Source organism: Bos indicus x Bos taurus, chromosome 1 (assembly GCF_003369695.1).
Source record: "Bos indicus x Bos taurus breed Angus x Brahman F1 hybrid chromosome 1, Bos_hybrid_MaternalHap_v2.0, whole genome shotgun sequence".
NCBI lineage: Eukaryota > Metazoa > Chordata > Mammalia > Artiodactyla > Bovidae > Bos > Bos indicus x Bos taurus.
The window spans coordinates 94209737-94229501 of record NC_040076.1 but is presented as its reverse complement, the minus strand read 5'-3'; the positions used below and the strand labels follow the sequence as shown (position 1 = coordinate 94229501).

General features: G+C 34.6%; 1 protein-coding gene across 9 annotated transcripts in view; it reads left to right on the top strand.

The window, feature by feature from the left end:
- The window catches only part of ECT2 (epithelial cell transforming 2), a 60349-nt gene that overhangs the window by 6333 nt on the left and 34251 nt on the right, over positions 1-19765 (top strand). For 5 of the 9 annotated variants that reach the window (XM_027540829.1, XM_027540852.1, XM_027540811.1 and 2 more), the window contains 10 exons: positions 1208-1390; positions 2769-2858; positions 3981-4088; positions 4998-5071; positions 5768-5898; positions 6042-6157; positions 6472-6534; positions 8144-8366; positions 10744-10880; positions 17514-17633. In XM_027540829.1, the coding sequence (XP_027396630.1) occupies positions 1208-1390; positions 2769-2858; positions 3981-4088; positions 4998-5071; positions 5768-5898; positions 6042-6157; positions 6472-6534; positions 8144-8366; positions 10744-10880; positions 17514-17633 (1245 nt within the window). The remainder of the gene's footprint in view (positions 1-1207; positions 1391-2768; positions 2859-3980; positions 4089-4997; positions 5072-5767; positions 5899-6041; positions 6158-6471; positions 6535-8143; positions 8367-10743; positions 10881-17513; positions 17634-19765) is intronic. The other 4 variants (XM_027540837.1, XM_027540872.1, XM_027540882.1 and 1 more) reach the window with 1 other exon arrangement.

Below are 19765 nucleotides of genomic sequence, written 5' to 3'. Positions count from 1 at the left end.
TGAATTCTTGCATTACTTCCACATTTCAAGTCAATTTGACAGTCATCAGGGAATTTACCTCACTGTATGAAATATATCTAATTCCCTATTCCAGCTAATACTGGATTGTGAGGGTTTCCATAACATATGCTGGGCGGCTCAAACAATAGAAATATGTTTTCTCACTTCCCTGGAGGCTAAAGTCCAAGATCAAGGTGTCAGCAGGTGTAATTTCTGTTGAGGCCTTTTTCCTTGGCTTGTCAATGACTGCCACCATCTTGCTTTATCTTCACATGGCTTATCTTCTGTGCATGCATATCTCTTTTGTATGTCCAGATTTCCTTTTATAAGGACACCTATCCACCACTAATCCAGTCTGACTAGAATCCACCCATGTGACTTCATTTAACCTTTATTACATCTTGAAAGGCCATATCTTGAAATAGTTACCTTCTGAGGTACAGGGGATTAGGACTTCAACGTGAGTTTTGGGATACACAATTCATACCTTCACATCAGCCTGGGAAGTAAAGCCCAAATATTGACTCACCCATTTGAATTTTCTTTTAAATGGTTCTGTTTTTTTTTTATACAAGTCATATAGATACTTAATTATCTTCATTCTTTTTCATGGATGTACATTACAAAGTTGCCTTTTTATATCCTGTGTATACAGTGTTGTAGTCGCCTCCATATTTTCTTATCTTTCTCTTATTTCCCTCATTTATACTGAACTTTCTGTAGATGTCATAGTATTTTTATACATGGCATAATATTTTTTTCTTTTTTTCTGACTATAATTTGTGCAGGAAGAACTATGCGTATGGCATCATTTTCTCAGTCAGAATAAAAAGCAACTGTGGATATCTTTCTAAGGCACTCTACTATCAAAATACATGTACTTAAAAAATTCATCATCCCTCTTTTTATATCCATACTAGATGCTTTATAATGACTACCAAGTCATGTCAGAAACTTACACCTTTATAATAATTTTCAAAATTTAAAATCTTAATGTAGAGATATGTTTATATAAATAAATATGACTGTTCACTATTAAGTATAATGCTCATTGTATGATTTAAAACTTAAGTTTCTACATTTATACAAATACACAAATAAAAATGTTGATACTGAGTTGATTTGGGGGTCTTAACTTAGAGAGATTTATAATTGATTTTATAATATATAAATTTTATTTCTTAATAATGCCATGGAAAAAACCAAGGAAATTAAACTGCCGTTTGTAAAGATGGAATCAGTTGAAGAATTTAAAAGTTTGGATTCTCCAGAATTTGAAAATGTATTCATAGTCATGGACTTCCAGGATTCTGTCTTTAATGAGTTATACAAGGCTGATTGTAGAGTTATTGGACCACCAGTTGTATTAAACTGTGCAGAAAAAGGAGAGGTAAGAAAGAATATATGCTTATTATAACTTCTCAAGGTTAATAAAATTTTATTAATGAATTTTTTGCAGAAAAATCTCATTAATTGTTGAGAATATGAAATCTTTAGAATAGGAATAGTAGTGGCTACTCTGTAGTACTCCCTTTTGTAGAACTCAGAAGTCCTTTAATCATAAATAATATGTGTGTGCATGCGTGTTAAGTCGCTTCAGTTGTGTCTGACTGTTTGCAACCCTATGGACTTTGGCCCACCAGGCCATGGGATTCTCCAGGCAGGAACACTGGAGTGGGTTGCCATGCCCTCCCTCCTTCAGGGCATCTTCCCAACCCAGGGAGTGAACCCAACCCAGGGATCAAACTCCCGTCCCTTATATCTCCTGCATTGGCAGGCAGGTTCTTTACCACTAGCGCCACCTGGGAAGCCCGAAGAATATCATGTGTATATACAAAATATTAATACCTGCAGTATCTTGGGAAGAAATAATTTGCTTTAAACCTGAGTATCAAAGATGTATATATATAAATACATAAACTTAGTTTTCCTCCACATAGAACAGCTACCACAATTGCATTTTTATCAGTTTCTACTGATAAATTAGGGAAATTACTTTAGCTTTTTGTTTTTGAATAGCATTTCAGTTAAGTTGTAGTAGAGTTGATACTTATTTTATTGCTCTGTTTTGACATTCTTAAGCTTGCCTTATTAACTTTAAACTGCTTGGGTCTTTGTGCTTCTTTTATTATAGATACTAATAATGAGCACATGATAATCTTTTAATTTTCTGTTTTGATTTGGAAGTCTTGTTTTCAAAACACACATAAACATTTTAAAGGCCAAGATTATGGAAAAGATATTTCTGCCCAATAGTGGGAATTAAATTTATATCTGTTTTTAAGCATTCTCTTTCATATATAGATAGATAAAATCATTTGTTAAATTATTTACTATCTCCATATTTTAGCTGAAAAGTTGGAATCATATTTGGTTCAAGTATATGTATGATCAGTATTTATTAGAAAAATATTTTTGACCTCTTTTAACTTTAATTTGAAGCATTTACAGTAGTATATGGAAATCTTTTATTATAGACAATACCTCATGTATCAAAGTACATTTTGGAAATAAAAGTTTGGGTATGGATATTTATGTTTTATTTGGCAGTAGTAAAGTGTGTTTAGATTACGTGTATCAAATATGATATGGGAAATCATGGGAACTTTTTATTGTGAAATTGATCCTTGCAATTTCTTACATATTGAAAAATGCAAGTATATTTTTGGGTTGGGAATGTTAAATGGCAAGAGAGGGAAATATGTTTAGAAAGATGTGTTCTATTTTTGCTATAGAGAATCTCACAGATTTAAAATTGTATCCTTCAGCCTTTGCCATTTTCATGTCGCCCACTCTATTGTACCAGCATGATGAATCTAGTACTATGTTTTACTGGATTCAGGAAGAAAGAAGAACTAGTAAGTATTTTAAAACATTCTAGTCGAAGAATATTTTCTCTAGAAAAATAAATTTAAATTTGCCTTTTTTTGGTAGTTGTATCATGATTTTATTTTTAAAATATTGAAGGAGAAATTACCGTGAATGTGAAGTGAAGTGAAGTCGCTCAGTTGTGTCCGACTCTTTGCGACTCCATGGACTGTAGCCCACCAGGCTCCTCCATCCATGGAATTTTCCAGACAACAGTACTGGAGTGTGGTGCCGTTTCCTTCTCCAGGGGATCTTCCTGACCCAGGGATCGAACCTGGATCTCCCGCATTACAGACAGACACTTTAGTGTCTGAGCCACCCAGGAAGCCAACTATGAATGAGTATGAAAGTGGTCTTAAACTTTGTGAAGAGACTCTGAAGAGCCTTGTAAACAAACAAATGTTGTGTCTAGGGTGGCTGGTCTGTGAATTAGAAAAACTGTGTAACTATTTAAATTGTCTTTTTAAGTATTTTATTAGCATATTATTTGAAGTTTTTGTTTTTGCATTGCAATGTTTTATTATGTATATCTAGTCTTAAAGTATTCTCATCGCCCTAGAGAATTCATAGAAACTTCTTTCTTTGATCTGTAAAATTATTTATGTTGGAGCTAATGCCTGGCATGCTGCGATTCATGGGGTCGCAAAGAGTCGGGCACAACTGAGCAACTGAACTGAACTGACTGAATGGGGTATTAATATAATTCAGTGAAAAGAATCTTGATGTGATGGCAACCTGGCTTTTAAAAAGTAATAAATTGAGGACATACATTTTTTGGGGACACAAGCCTGTTGTGTCCCCCTTTGCCTGGCAAAGCAACAAGCTTTTTTACTTCACCACCCACCTCTGAGAAGTAATATATTTACTTTTTCACTTGTGTGAAAGCCAGTCTTTAATTAGTTTTGTGTGTTCATCTTAACTAGCTTACCTTTTTATGATTTTGCCTATGCCAGTAAAGCAAATGAATCTTTAATTTTTTTAACATAAACTTCATAAAAATTCTTTTATGTACCTGATAAATAGAAATCAGTATATGCTAAATGAACTATAAACATCGTTTAAAATTTTGTTCGTATTAATTAAAAAAAACAATGTTTACTTTTTCTTTTGAGGCCAGATTGGTGACATTGGTTCATCACATGGGTGGAGTTATTCGAAAAGACTTTAATTCAAAAGTTACACATTTGGTGGCAAATTGTACACAAGGAGAAAAATTCAGGGTATGTAAATTTTAGTGTTTTTGTGTATTTCAATATAGCACTGTTTGGTAATGGATTTAATGAAAGTGTTCTCATTTTGTCTGTTTCTCTCACAATTTATTGAGGATCAGAAATTCGATTTTTGCTATATGTGTGTTTAGTAAAAAATTTGAAATCATAGGACTGTGGCCCCTGAGGTTTGAAGGAGGCCGTGGAGCTTGAGTTAGGTCTTGAAAGATGATTAGGATAGTGGAGGTTGGTAAGTGAATAACATTTTAGGAGGCAGATGAGTAATATTAGGAAAGAATTACTGTGAGCGTTGGTGAGTAAGGGGGTCAGAAGGTGATGAGGGTAGGTATTTCTCTCTTATCTAAGAGCAGAACTTTGTTCTTATAAAATGGTTCCAAGATTTAACTTGTGAAAATTATAGAACAGGAGAAAATACTTTTATTGGGATTACAGTCTTAGTTCAAGGATTGCACTTGAAGAGTTTATCACTTTGTTCTCACCCTCCATCAGTGTATATATGTAGCAACATTAGGGTAATGTTGAATTCCTGGGAGGTATACTTAGAACTCATATCTAAGATTTTGTGACCTAATCAGATATTTTCTCTTAAACTCTTAGTGCTATCATGGGGGTTAATACTTCTAAAAAAGTAAACACAGAAATAGAAATGTAATAAAGATGAACTGAATCAACTTGGGAGATGTATTTATTTAAAATAAAATGAAACAGCTTGGACCTTGTGGAACTTGTTTTGGAAGTTATTTTAACCTAGACTGTATGATGGAAAGATAGTTTTTTCTTTATATTTTGTTACAAAGCAGATGGGCAGTGATCTAAGAATGTAATTATAATTGTTCATATCTTATAAGAATGCAGTTATTTAAGATAAAAATGCATCATAATTAATGTTTATGTTTTTAGGTAGCTGTGAGCCTGGGTACTCCAATTATGAAACCAGAATGGATTCATAAAGCTTGGGAAAGGCGGAATGAACAGTAAGTATTTAGAAATTCAGTTGTTAATTATGTGAATCAGTCACATGTCATAAGGAAACCCATGTGCCCAAAATTCATAAATTAATATATGAAAAGTAATTCAGTCTTTGTGAAGCTTAGGGAATAAAGTATAGGAGGAACAAAGTTTTTATTATTATAATTATTGAAAATGGAAAGACATCTATGATATCTTTGAACTTTATTTTATAAAATAATTTAATAACCAATAAAAGCATTCTAAAATTATCAGGTAATAGCTTACTGCATCTGGATGTTTGGGTTGTGCTATATTTTTTCTTATATTTGTCTGGTTACATTTTAAGTGGTAACTGCATTTCATAACCTTGTTAAGCTTTCCAGTCTCACAATTCCTTGCTCTTGTACTTGATTATTAGATTTTATGAAACTATAGAACCCCTGTAATACATACAAAATTTCATGTACACAGCAGATATTTACATCTTTAACTATTACCTGTGATTAAACTGTGTGGGAAGTTACTTCTGGGATGACTGAGGACACATCAGTTTTTTTTAGCTATAGTTTTTATAATATTTCAGGACCTAATGTAAAATATTTTCAGTAAATGGATTATGCTAAAACCTTGAAAGTTACTGTAGATTTATAAATTGATCCGCTTCACTTATATTGAATTGCAGTTAAGCTGGTTTTAAAAGAGTGTACTTTTGTTTTTAGGGACTTCTGTGCATCAGTTGATGACTTTAGAAATGAATTTAAAGTTCCTCCATTTCAAGATTGCATTTTAAGTTTCCTGGGTTTTTCGGATGAAGAGAAAACCAATATGGAAGAAATGACTAAAATGCAAGGTAGAATTCAGCATAATTTAAAAGCTAACATATTTTATTCCCTACTCCTGCTAATCACTTCCTCAAGAATATGTCTCTTTAAAAAATTTGGGCCTGGGGATAAACAATTGGTCTTATGTATGCTTGTATGCTTTCTTCTTTAGGAGGAAACTGTTTACCAGTTGGAGATGAAAGATGCACTCACCTTATAGTTGAAGAGAATATAGTAAAAGAACTTCCATTTGAACCTTCAAAGAAACTTTATGTTGTGAAACAAGAGGCAAGTAATTGTAAAATAAGAGTGGTTTTTATTTCTTTTTTTAAAAAATAAATTTATTTATTTTAATTGGAGGCTAATTACTTTATAACATTGTATTGGTTTTGCCATACATCAGCATGAATCCGCCACGGGTGTACACGTGTTCCCCATCCTGAACCCCCCTCCCACCTCCCTCCCCATACCATCCCTCTGGGTCATCCCAGTGCACCAGCCCCAAGCATCCTGTATCATGCATCAAACCTGGACTGGTAAAAAACATTAGTAATATCTTTTCTGATGAGATAAATTCGTAATTAAAGTCTTCTTTCCACTAGTGGTTCTGGGGAAGCATTCAAATGGATGCCCGAGCTGGAGAAACTATGTATTTATATGAAAAGGTATGCTGTTTGTCCCTTTTTTCATTTGTTCTGTGAACTTGATTGCATGAAGATGACACTTTTTTATTCCAAAAGAACCTAGGATAATTAGCACGTAGATCATGTTTTTTGTCATGTTTAGGATGTCAGAATAATTAAACAGTTGGATATTGAGGGATAGTCTATGTAGATTTAATGTATTGGATCTTATTTTAATCTATGTCATTCTGTGCTAATTCTTGGTGATACCATTATAAACCATAACATCCCTATCTTCAAAAACTTAGAACCTTAAAGGAAAGAGAGATGTGGATACAATTACAGTACACAATGAAATGTGCCATAATTGAGCAATGTATGTATTCTAACTACTAACTAACTCAGAGACTCAGGCAGGATTGAAAAGAACAAATAAATGCTGAACCATCTTCCTTGGCTAACTTAGTAAGGAAATGCATGTTAGACAGCAGGTGGGAGAGGGTATGAAAGCTTAAAAGTACATTAAAATTATGGCTTCAGAAAAGAGTATGGGAAAGAAGGCCAACAGATAAAGCTGACTAAATAGGCAGAATCAAGTTTTTAATATGTTAAAGCATTTTGATTTGTCCTGTAAGTATTGGAGCAACTGAAGAATGGGGAGAGATGTCATTTAAAAAATGACTGTAGTAGAAGGAATTGTAGGCAAGAAAAATCCAGCCTTCATTGCTGGATCTTGGTGAAAACGGTGTCGTTCACCAGAATGTGACAGAAAGATATATAGAAGCAGGCTTCAAGGGAAAATTTACTTCAGTTTGGGATTTAATAATTTTGAATGAAAAGTTGAAGGTGAAGTGTGCATTTATTATGTTTCTATAAAATCTAAATATGTACTCTGTTGTGTTCTCTTTGAGCCCTTATTCTCAATGTAAGTTTCTGAGCGTAAAGTTTAAAAAATATGCTTCAGATTGCAAGAGAGAACTCTGAAAAAAATCTAGAGGTAGGACTTCCCTGGTGGTCCAGTGCTTAAGAACCTGCCTGCCAATGCAGGGAACATGGATTTAATCTCTCGTCCGGAAGGATTCCACATGCTGTTGGGGAGCTAAGCTCATGTGCTACAACTACTGCATCCCGCAAGCCTAGAGCCCATGCTCTGCAACAAGAGAAGCCACTGCAGTGAGAAGCCCCTGCTCACCTCTGTTAGTGAAAGCCCTCGTGCAGCATCATTGATGCATTTTTAAAGACAGTACAGTTAAAAAATCAAGTGGTATTTGAGAAATATTGAAGAGCACTGTATCCAGGCATTGTGCTAAATGCCAGAGATACAGTGAACAAAATATGAATGAATGGTCCTGCCTCCCTGGAATTTATGGTCTAATGGAGAGTAGATTGTAAACAAGCTTATAGGCAAATATGTAATGGTAATACTACTGTGGAGAAAAAGAATTAGGTGTTAGTGGTTAGACAGTTACAGTAGTCCTTTGATTATTATGTTTTATGCAGCGGCCGAATTATGTGGAAAAATGTGTAGTTGTAAAATTATTGTGCAAAACCCAGATTTTGTCAGATTCTTAAGCGTGTTTTCCTTTTGTTCTTGTCTCAGTAAGTAAAGAACCACAGAAGTAAAATTGAGCTTTTGTGCTTTTGATTGCAGGCTAATACACCTGAGCTCAAGAAATCAGTGTCACTGCTTTCTCTAAATACCCCAAACAGCAATCGCAAAAGACGTCGTTTAAAAGAGACACTTGCTCAGCTTTCAAGAGAGGCAGACTTGTCACCTTTCCCTCCCCGTAAGCGCCCTTCAGCTGAACATTCCCTTTCTATAGGGTCACTCCTAGATATCTCCAACACACCAGATTCTAGCATTAACTATGGAGGTAATTCACATTTTTAAATCTTTAAATTTAGTGGAATAGAATAATTATGAGAATGTAGATAAATCCGTACGACAGTGACTGGCCTTTGTTCTAGCTGAGGAGAAAAGGCACACGAAAATGCTTAGATTTAACAATTGCTTGCTCTAAGTGTTTGTACGTTTTGTGTTTATAAGATAAGTTTTATTGCCTCTGTTTTACAGATGACCATACTGAGATTAGAGAAGTAAAACTTGTCTAGAGTCACACAGCTAGAAAGTGATAGAGCTGTTCAGAGAGCAGATTGTTAACACAAAGAATCACAGGAGATGTCACATGAATAATGGAAAAAATAGGTACAGTGAAGTCAGAAAAAGGTGAATTTACTTTATCAGCTGATACAGGAAGCCACATATAGTTAGTTCTTTTACCTTGATCTTCAGTTTTTTCCCCTCTGTTTTTTTTTTTTTTTTCAGTCTGCACATAAATATGTTGTTTTCTAATTTATAAAATAATCAAAACCTTCCCTTGACTTCATAATACTCTCCACTGACTATCCTATTTCTCTGTTCTGTTTCATATAACTACTCTTGAAGGATTTATCTTGATCCATTGTCTCATTTCCTTTCTTTTTACTGTCTTTTCAGTTCATTCCAATTGAATTTCAGTGCTCTTGCTGGGGAGACTGACAGTTTTTCTATAGTCAACAGCATTCAGCACATGAGCAGCTACTCCTTCCTGGACACATTTTTTAATTCTGGCTTTCGTATATCACTCATTTGTCTTTCTCCTTGGCCTAACTTATCTTTCCAACTCTAAATGTGGAATGTTATTCCTGAGTCATTTCTTTTCCATGGAATTCTTCCTAAATGATCTCATTTAATTCTATGGCTTTTCTTTCTATAGCTGATGATGCCCAAATTTGAGTTTTTTCCTGTTCAACTGTATTTTTCACACCTCCTTGTTCTAATACACAAGCTATTTTTTGCATAATCATATTAGAAATCTTGATTCAATCTCTATTCCTTTGTTACCCTTCCTTTATCAACCTTTTCTATATAAATGGTCTCTCTTAGATAATTGCAATGGTCCTTTAGATGGCCTCCGTATATTCATGTTTGCCTTTCTACATTCAGCACTTAGAAAGGTCTCTAAAAACATGTAAATTAGCTCATGTTGTTTTCTGCACAGACGGTAGCTCTGTATTGCCACAGCTTTCAGGTTCCTGGGTAATCCTTCCTCAGTTGCTTCTCCTGTCATGTGCTGTTGTCCTCCACTAATACTCTCCGGGTATCAGTCACAGTGTCTGTTATTCTTCAGATTTTTCTACTGTTAAAACCATACCTCGGGAACTTTATACTCGCTCTCCCTATTTTAAAGAAATCTTACCGGTTCTCTGTAAAGGTAAGGCCCTGTCCCACTACTCCCTCCTACCAACCTGATCGCGGGGTGTCATCTTCAGTAGTAGTTATCGCAGTTAGAAATTGTTTACTCCTTTATTGTTTTATTCTCTTCACCAAAATGTATACTTGAAGAGAATAAGTACCTTGTCTATCTTCTCTGCTCTATTCTCAGTGCCTGGAATAGAGTTGTTTAATCCCAAAGTCATGTCTGACTCTTTTGGGACCCCATGTACTGTAGTCCACCAGGCTCCTCTGTCCATGGGACCTCCTAGGCAAGAATACTGGAGTGGGTTGCCATTTCCCTCCCCAGGGGATCTTCTCAACCCAGGGATCGAACCCGAATCTCCTGCTCTGGCAGCTGGGTTCTTTACCACTGAGCCACCAGGCAAGCCCTTAGTATAGAATAGGTAGTCACTAAATATTCATGGAAGGAATTAAAAGTCAGTTTAAAATAGGTGTAGAAAACTGAGTTGGATTTGAGATTTATTACAAGAGGAGCAAGTAACACAGCATACAGAATGAGTCTTTAGAGAATAGTAAGTCAGTCAGTTTGCTTTGAATATGGAGGAGTGAGTCTAATTAGGTTAATTGTAATTAGGAAATTAACATTTAACACTGATCTACTCTAGACCTTCAGATTTTACTAGTTGTTCCACTAATGTCCTACTATGATATTTGGCAAAAGCAAAAAGGTTTTTCTGAGTTAGGATTCAATCCAGGATTATAAATTGTGTTATCTTTCTTTAGTCTCTTCATATCTGGAACAGTTCTTCTTTCCGTATTTCTTTGTTTTTTAATGATCTTGACGTTTTTGAAGAGTACATGACCATTATTTTTTTCTGGCCTTATTCTAGGATGAAACTCTACTTTAATGAAAATATTTATGGTGGTATATTTATAAGAGTAGATACCCTCTTTTTTTTTTTTGTCAAATCTGTACACTGTTTGGTACTTATATCTGGCTTCCATTTTAAGTCTTTCCTCCTCTTTCCTTTTAGAAACACCAAAATCTTGTACTAAGTCTTCTAAGAATTCTACTCCAGTTCCTTCAAAGCAGTCAGCCAGGTGGCAAGTTGCAAAAGAGCTCTATCAGACTGAAAGTAATTATGTAAATATATTGGCCACAATTATTCAGGTAAGAATTTGGAAAAATGATCTCTGTTCCACCGTTAATAAGTAAAAACAAAGAAATGTGTTATTTTTTGTAAGAGAATTGTATAAGCATAGAATTTAAACATAGATATTGAAAATCTATGACAGAAACTGCTGTTAGGGAAATGCCATTTAAGAGTAGCTTTTTTTTTCATGCAGAAATAGCTTTTTATAGTGACTTTAAAAAGAGAAGGATCCTCAATAGACAGTCTTAGAGGAGACTGAATTTAATTCACAGTTTTGCAGCTTCCATGTCAGGATACTGCATTTACATTTGGAAGTGGTAGCTTTTTATGATAGTGTGTATTCAAGAGTCATTGCTTTGTTTAGTACTGTTGATATATGACTCATTGGAAAAGACCCTGATTCTGGGAGGGATTGGGGGCAGGAGGAGAAGGGGACAACAGAGGATGAGATGGCTGGAAGGCCATCTCATATCCGACTCGATGGATATGAGTTTGGGTAAACTCCTGGAGTTGGTGATGGACAGGGAGGCCTGGCGTGCTGCGATTCATGGGGTCGCAGAGAGTCAGGCACGACTGAGCGACTGAATTAAACTGAATTGATACATGGAAAAACAGTTAGCAATGAAGCATAGCAATATGTTTGTCAGTAAATTTTTATTTTTTTAAGTTTATTTTTAATTGGAGGTTAATTGGTTTGCTATATTGTGTTGGTTTCTGCCATAGTAATTTTTTTAAAGTTATCCTTTATTGTGTCGTTTTCTAAAATTTTGCAGTAGTCAAATGTTGACTCATTGCTTACTACTATTAAAATGTACTATGAAGTTATTCCTGAAGAAAAACAATTCTAAGGAATCCTTGTAGGATGAGATCAAGGAAGATATTAAGGAATAAATCAAAATTCAAGGTTCTGAAAAGCGTAATAATAGGACATTATTTTGGAATCTGTAGAAAGAAGGAATAAATTTGTTTGTGGTAATGAAGGAGATAGTTTGTCAGGAAAATAAAGTTGATACCACTTAGCTTAACTTTGAATAGAAAATGATAGGGGAGTTTCTTATTTGGGTTTAATTTTTAATTCTAATTCTTAATATTGTTCATTAAGGTCCAATATAATGGCCTTTGGTAGTTTGTACCATTGATAAGATGCATGAATAAGAAATGAAAAACTTTTTTCTCAGTATTCATGGAAAGGTTATTCTTCATAGTTGATTTGTTTAGCAGTAGTCAGGGTTTTATGAGGCCCTCTGCTATATTAAACTAAACTTGTTTTAAGTCAGTTCTGCTCTTCCTCAAGGGAAGCCATCCTAGATGAGTTTCTTGTTGAAGTTTTTATAGTCAGCCAAAATGTGGTTAAGTAGCAGAAAATCCCTTTGGCATATACTGTTCATGTACTTTGGTAGCATTTATAACCTAGAAATGTAAATCCTTTCAGGCCATGGTAAATGTCCTGGAGTTTCAAATTTTAACTTGCGTATCAATTACATTCACTAAAACTTCTTTTTAAAAAGCACTTGTAATTATTACACTGTAGACAAACTCCCACACTACTGTGCTTAGTATAAATTCACCTAAGTTTACTTACAAGTTTGTGGGCTCCGTTGATTATAGTGTTCTCTTTAAGCTTTGTTGTAGGACTAATGTGTCCTACAATGTGTCCTACTAATGTGTGCTACAAACTTTTTTTAAAATTTGAATTTGGAATAGCTTAATTTTTACTTAGCCCCACAAATTAAGTGTAGCTTCTTGATTTTTTCCATGTAATAGTTAGGTACCTATTAATATAAGGTGTTGTGACAGGTGTTAAAGAGGATTCCTGTTTTAAAGGAACTCCACTCCAATACTCTTGCCTGGAAAATCCCATGGACGGAGGGGCCCGGTGGGCTACAGTCCATGGGGTTGCTAGGAGTTGGACACAACTGAGCGACTTCACTTTCACTTTTCACTTCCATGCATTGGAGAAGGAAATGGCAACCCACTTCAGTGTTCTTGCCTGGAGAATCCCAGGGACACGGGAGCCTGGTGGGCTGCTGTCTATGGGGTGGCACAGAGTCGGACACGACTGAAGTGACTTAGCAGCAGCAGCAGCAGACTGGAATAGGAGTTAAGACATACACACCTAATTATAACCAAATAGAAAGTTCTGAACCTCATGAGAGAGGTTTAGTTAAGGTATTTGGAGATATGTGTGGTGAGAATTTTGCTCCTCTTCCAGTTTAGGGAAGGTGTTGGGCTGGAATTTTCAATGGTTGAACACTGAAAAAGTATCATACAGAAGATGCAAATTGAAATGAGTTTTAAAGCATGATTATTATTAGTGCATGCAAAGAATATGGGTAGGAAGTATATTTGAGATTATTCCAACAGTACAAAAGACTAATCCTTAACGGTATTACAGAATAGTCCAGGGGAATTTGAGTTGAGGGTGGGTTAAGGGTAGGGTGGAGCTGAAACACCAATACTTTGGCCACCCAAAATGAAGAGCTGACTCATTAGGAAAGACCATGATGCTGGGAAAGATAGAAGGCAGGAGAGGGGACAACAGAGGATGAGATGGTTGGATAGCATCACCGACTCAATGGACATGAATTTGAGCAAGCTCTGGGTGTTGGTGATGGACAGGGAAGCCTGGCATGCTGCAGTCCATGGGGTTGCAAAGAGTTGGACACAGCTGACCTACTGAGCTGAACTGAGCTAAGGGTAGAGTTTAGGGTGTGAATATAGTAACAGCCACCTCATGTGAAGAGTTGACTCATTGGAAAAGACTCTGATGCTGGGAGGGATTGGGGGCAGGAGGAAAAGGGGATGACAGAGGATGAGATGGCTGGATGGCATCACCGACTCAATGGATGTGAGTTTGAGTGAACTCAGGGAGATGCTGATGGACAGGGAGGCCTGGCGTGCTGCGATTCATGGGGTCACAAAGAGTCTGACACGACTGAGCACAGGACTGAGCGACTGAACTGAACTGATAGTAACAGATGAGATAAGATTGCTTACTCCAGACTGGGGTAGGCCTTTGTACAGTGTGCTAGGTCATTTGTTGTTAAAGAATTTTTGATAGGAAGGGAAAGATAGTAACATTTGACTTGTATTTTAGAAAGTCATTTGGTTCACTTTGAAGGAGGTATTGAAGAAGGGGAAACAAATTGTGGAGGCAAGATCAATTTGAAGATTATTTCAGCACTCTTGGTTAGAGATTTTAATAAACTAAACTTCTTAGGATAGTATCAGTGAGAATGAAAAAAGGATAGATTTGAGATATATTGGAAAGGTAGAATCAGTTTTTAGCTAACTAATTTTAAATGCGGAATTAAAACACAGTAAAAATATTTTAAGATATTGTTTCCTAAGAGTACTGAGAAGTTTTAATCTAGATGTATTTTGATGGTCTGAATATTTTTGTTTAGGATTTTTAATGAAATGTTGACTACATAAAGGAATGCTTATAAATGGTTATAGATATCTTTGCATCTTCTATTACGTTTTTCCCCAATCCCGTTTCTTTTCCCTCTCTCATAGATAACCATTACCTGGAGTTTTGTGCTTACCATTTTCCTTATAGATCTATCATATATATGTAGAAAATCAAACTGTCTAAATGTAACAGTATATATTTTTTAGTGAATTGCTTTTTTCACTTGATAGAAATGTTCTTAAGATACATCTGTGTCATTGCATGTGGCAGTAATTCATTTTCCCGTATGATTATATCCACCTAATTAACTTTTATTTTTAGTAGACATTGGAATTTGTTTTGATGTTCTCATTGCTGTTTGTTTTTACTGTTACTAGTAGTGCTTCTGTGAGTATTCCTACTCATGGCTGCTTGAGAACATATACTGGGCAGAAATCTGGAATTTCTGGGTCATTGGTTAAACATACTTCTGACTTTACTGGAAATTGTTAATATGTTGGAATCTAGGTTTTGTATGGGTCTTCTGTTCTCACTGAGGCTTTTATAGGTGAAGCTTAACTTTCATCGATTTAGGCAAATGTCTTTGGGAAAAAGGTTGGTTTAGTACTCAGCTTTCTACTTTCACTTAGATTTTGGCCTCTGAAAGTACCTCACTTTCTTGTCAGCTTGTTGATGTATTCAGACAGAGGTTTTTCTTACTTCATTATTTTGTTTTCAGCAAGTAGGTGCTCACCATACTTGCAAAAATGGAAGGCCTAAATATACATAGGTATTTTTTGGGAAGAGGTGGTAAACTGTTGTAAGAACAATTCATAATCTTTATGAAGTTTCTTACTATTTACAGTGTTCTTTCTTTTCTTCCTCTCTCCTCCCTCCCTCCTTCCTTTCATTAATCCCATCCTGGCCTTTGTGCTATTGTCATGTTACTGCTACATATGTTAACCCAATAATGCATCATTATTTTTACTAGAATTTTAACTATACAGTGAAATTGACTCTTTGATACATTTAACATTTCTATCTCCCCCCAAAACTCCTGTTACTCTTCCTTTATGTCACACCTTTTTCTCATTTCAACTCCTGGTAATCACTAATCTCTTCTTTGTTACTATAATTTTTTTTTAATGTCATAAAATAGAGTCATAGTATATAACCTGTTTCTTTGGGTTTTATCTAACTTGTGTGTATAAATAGTTTGATCCTTTTGCTGAGTAGTATACCACTGTATGGATGTACCACAGTTTATCTATTGACTTATTAAAAGGACATTTGGGTTGTTTCCAGTTTTGAGTGGTTATCAATAGAGCTGTTACAGATATTTGTGTACAAGTTTTCTATGGACGTAAATTTTCATTTCTCTTGGGTAAACACCTAGGAGTGATACTGCTGGATCATATGGTAAGTAATGCTTGATTTCAAAAGAAACCATCAAGCCTTTTTGCAGAGAGGCTGTACAGTTTTGCTCTTCAACCAGCAACATGTAAAAGTTCCAGTTGCTCACGTCCTCACCATTGCTTTATGTTATCCGTGTTTTTTATTTTAGCCATTCAAACACGTGTATAGTATTATCTCATCCTGGCTTTAATTTACATTTCAAAAAGACTAGTGATACTGAACATCTCTGTCCTTATTTGATATCTGTATATCTTGTTTTAATTGAAATAACTAAAGATTTTACTTGTTTTTAATTGGATTGTTTTCCTTCCAGAGTTTTGAGAATTCTTTATATATTTTGAATATAGTCCTTTGTTAGATAATGTGATTTGCAGACATTTTTTTCCTATTCTATAATATGTTTTCTTGTTGTAAGTTTTTTGCTGAGTTGTTTTTAGTTTTGATAAAGTCCAATTTATCAGTTTTTTTTTTCTTTTATACATCATGGGTTTGATTTCGTATTTAAACACTCTACATAAGCCTAAGTCACAAGGTTTTCTCCTAGGTTTTCTTCTAAATATTTCATAGTTGTGAGTTTTTTCTTTAGGTCTATGATAATTTTGAGTTAATTTTTGTATAAATATTATATTTGGGCTGAGGTTTATCTTGCCTGGAGAATCCCATGGACAGAGGAGCATGGTGGGCTACAGTCCACTGGATCGCAAAGAGTCGGACACAACCGAGCAACTTCACTTTTCACTTTCACTTTCATTTGTTTTGCCTATGGCAAATGGTGTTTTAGTACCATGTGTTGGACAACTAGCCTTCCTGCACTAAATTGCTTTTGCACCTTTGTCAAAAAATTTGCATGGATTCGTTTCTAGAGTCTGTATTCTGTTCTGTTGATAGTCAATGTTTCTCTCTTCACCAGTGTTACACAATACTGGAGCTTGATAGTAAGAAGCTCTTTGCCCTTCCATATGAATCTTTAGAATCAGATTTTATCTATGAGAAGTCCTGGCATTTTTGATAGGCATTAGGGTAAATCCTTATATCAGTTTGGGAGTGGGGGACAGTTGACATTTTTACGGTGTTGAATCTTTCAGTCCATGACTGTATGTCTTCATTTATTTAGGTCTTCTTTGATTTCTTTCATCAACATTCTGTAGTTTTCAGCATCATGTACGTGATTTATTCTATTTATACTTAAGCATTTTAGTTTTTTATTGTAAATGGTACTGATTTTTAACCTTCGGTTTCAGTTTGTACAATACTGGTTTACAGAAATATGATTTTTTTTTCAGTGTGCCTGCATGCATGTGTGTGCATGCATGCATGTGCATGCTGACCTTGTATCCTAAGACCTTGCTAAATTCACTTACTAGTTGTAGGAGTATTTTTTTAAGATTGATAGAAGCAGCAGCATGGATACAGACAGGTCTTCTAGCTTCAAATCCAGTCTTTTTCCCCTAAACCAAGTTTTTGTTGCTATCAGTTCAAAACATTTAGTACCTATATTAAAGTATGATTCCTTATTGCTTTCTTCCTTAGTAACTTGAATTAAAAAAGTAGAAATTACTCTGTATCACACTAACAATTTTAATGATTTGTAGGACTGTGATAAACTTTTACTAGATTCTAATTAATATTTTGTTACAAGATTATATATACACACACACACACACAGATGTGTAAATAAACAGGATAAAATAGACTAGAAAATGTTATGAGAAAAGGTCTCAAATTTAGGTTAGCAAGAAGTATTTTTCTTTTCCATTAATATCTTCTCTCTCCTTTATCACTATTAAATAATTCTTTTCTTCTTCCAGTTTACCTAATCTAGTTTTGTTTTGCCCTTTAGTTATTTCAAGTACCATTGGAAGAGGAAGGACAACGAGGTGGGCCTATCCTTGCACCGGAAGAAATTAAGACGATTTTTGGTAGTATTCCAGATATCTTTGATGTGCACACTAAGATAAAGGTAAATTTGTATATGTTAGTGTGGTAGTAATTCTTTTTAGATTATGTATATTTCCTGTGATTTTTAATGTACTTCTAGTTAGCTAAATAAATTTTGTATTTAAAACTTTTTAATCCCTCATTTATTCCTTTGAATCACTTGCCTCTTTGCTCTAGCACCTTATTAATGTTTCTTTCCTGCTGCCTGTGTTTTTACTTTGATTAATTTGAAAATAAAGAATTTAGACCTTATAAAGTCTTTTCTATTAAGATAATGTGTTTGCTAATACTATTTTTCTTGTTCTTCTTCTGCTATTCATCTTGGGTTGTATGTTTTTGTTTGGTTTGTTTAAAAAATGGAAGTGGGAAAAGGTTAGAGATCATTTCATTCATTCCTCTCTCTCTCTCTCTCTCTCTCTATGTATATAGTCAGATGAATGCCAAAACTGTAAAAGACAATGCTGTCTACTTTTATTATAATAATTTTCCTTTGTTGAAGGGTCCCTGGACTCCAGGTATCAATCTCTCATAGTAAAGTAATTTGGGGAAAGATTTAGATGAACTCTTAAAAGTAATTTAGCTTTATTTCCTCTTCATATATGATGCTGGAGCACAACTGATCAGTTTTCTTCTCAGAACAACCCATTTTGATGTTTATTACAGCTTTGTGGCAGTATCATAGCCAGTGAGGTTTATTTGAGGCACAATATTATTGCTAATTTATCTTTTCCCTAATGTTTACTCCATGTTACAATAAAATGATCAGTCTGAGTTACAGAATGTTTTCAAACAAATACATAAACTTACTTTTGATTTTAGTGCATGTTGTAGACAAAAATATGAAAGATCTGTAAGTTAATAAAAATGCAGTTTATCGAATACTTATATTTTGTATTTTTTCAAAATCCTTGACCATATTTCACCTATTTCTAGATTTACAAGTAAGTTTGAAGGAGTCTTTCTTTTCTTAAAAGGTTAAAAAGCTATGGAATCTCAGGCTAGTTTATCCCTATTTCCAAGTAGGATTCTGAATATTTGAAGAGTAAAGTCTTCTTGGAATGGTCTTTTTTTTTTTCCCTCATGAGAAACATTGAGAGGTATAAAGATAGAGTAGAATGGCAAGCAGATTTTCATCTTGGTGTTTTGCTGCTAATTTGGTCACTTGGTGACTTGGTCACTTGCTGCTAAAGATCACTTGGTGTCAGTCACTTTAGCCATTCTGGGTATGCAAATTTCCATCTAATATAAAATGTTACAAACTTTTTATGTATACAGATCATAATCTCAGTTTGGCATATTTTGTTCTCTGATTCACTGGACCTTCTTTTGTTGTTAATTTTTTTTACTGAATAAATGGTTATTTAAATTCTATATTGTTTTACAGTTTTGGAAAGTTTTGTATACATGATTTCATATAATCCCATAATAACCCTGTTTGCCCTCACTATCGCTATATTGCCCTTCTCACTTCGGTCTCCCCAAGGGTAACCATTAGTTTGTATTCTATATCTGTGTCTGCTTTTATGTTTCCTTCACTAGTGAGTCACTGGAGCTTTGAAAACGATTGTTACCCTTTAGTTTTCTAATGTGTAACCCAATTTTTTAAGCTTCTTCTACAAACTTGGATTACCAATATTTCAAGTAGTAGTTGTTTATTAGCTAATTTCAGGTTTGTCATGCATTTAAAATATTAAAGCCTATGGTTTTTTTCCTACCACGAAACCAATATGTGCTGTCAAACATTTATAAAATAAAGGAGAAAAGGAAAAAGTAGAAAATACCTATAATTCTGTAACCCAAATACTCCCAAAATTATGCTGTATTTTCTTTGTCTTTTTTTTGCATGATATTTTTTTCTTTTTTTCCTTTTAAATGTAGCCTGCCCTTTATCAGGTACTGCCACATCCACTGAACATTATCAAGAAGTTGATACTCTAATTGTCTACATTTTACAGATGTGAAACTGCTATGTACAGAGATTGAATAATTTTTCTAAAGTCAATCATGTAATAAATGCTGGGCATTGACTGACTTTGAACCCTTTTTTGTCTAACTTCAAAGTCTGTTCTCCTAAACCCTTATAAAGTTTTCTTGCTCCCAACCCCCTTTTTTTATGAGATAAACTTAACATGTTACATTGTGTTAGTTTTAGGT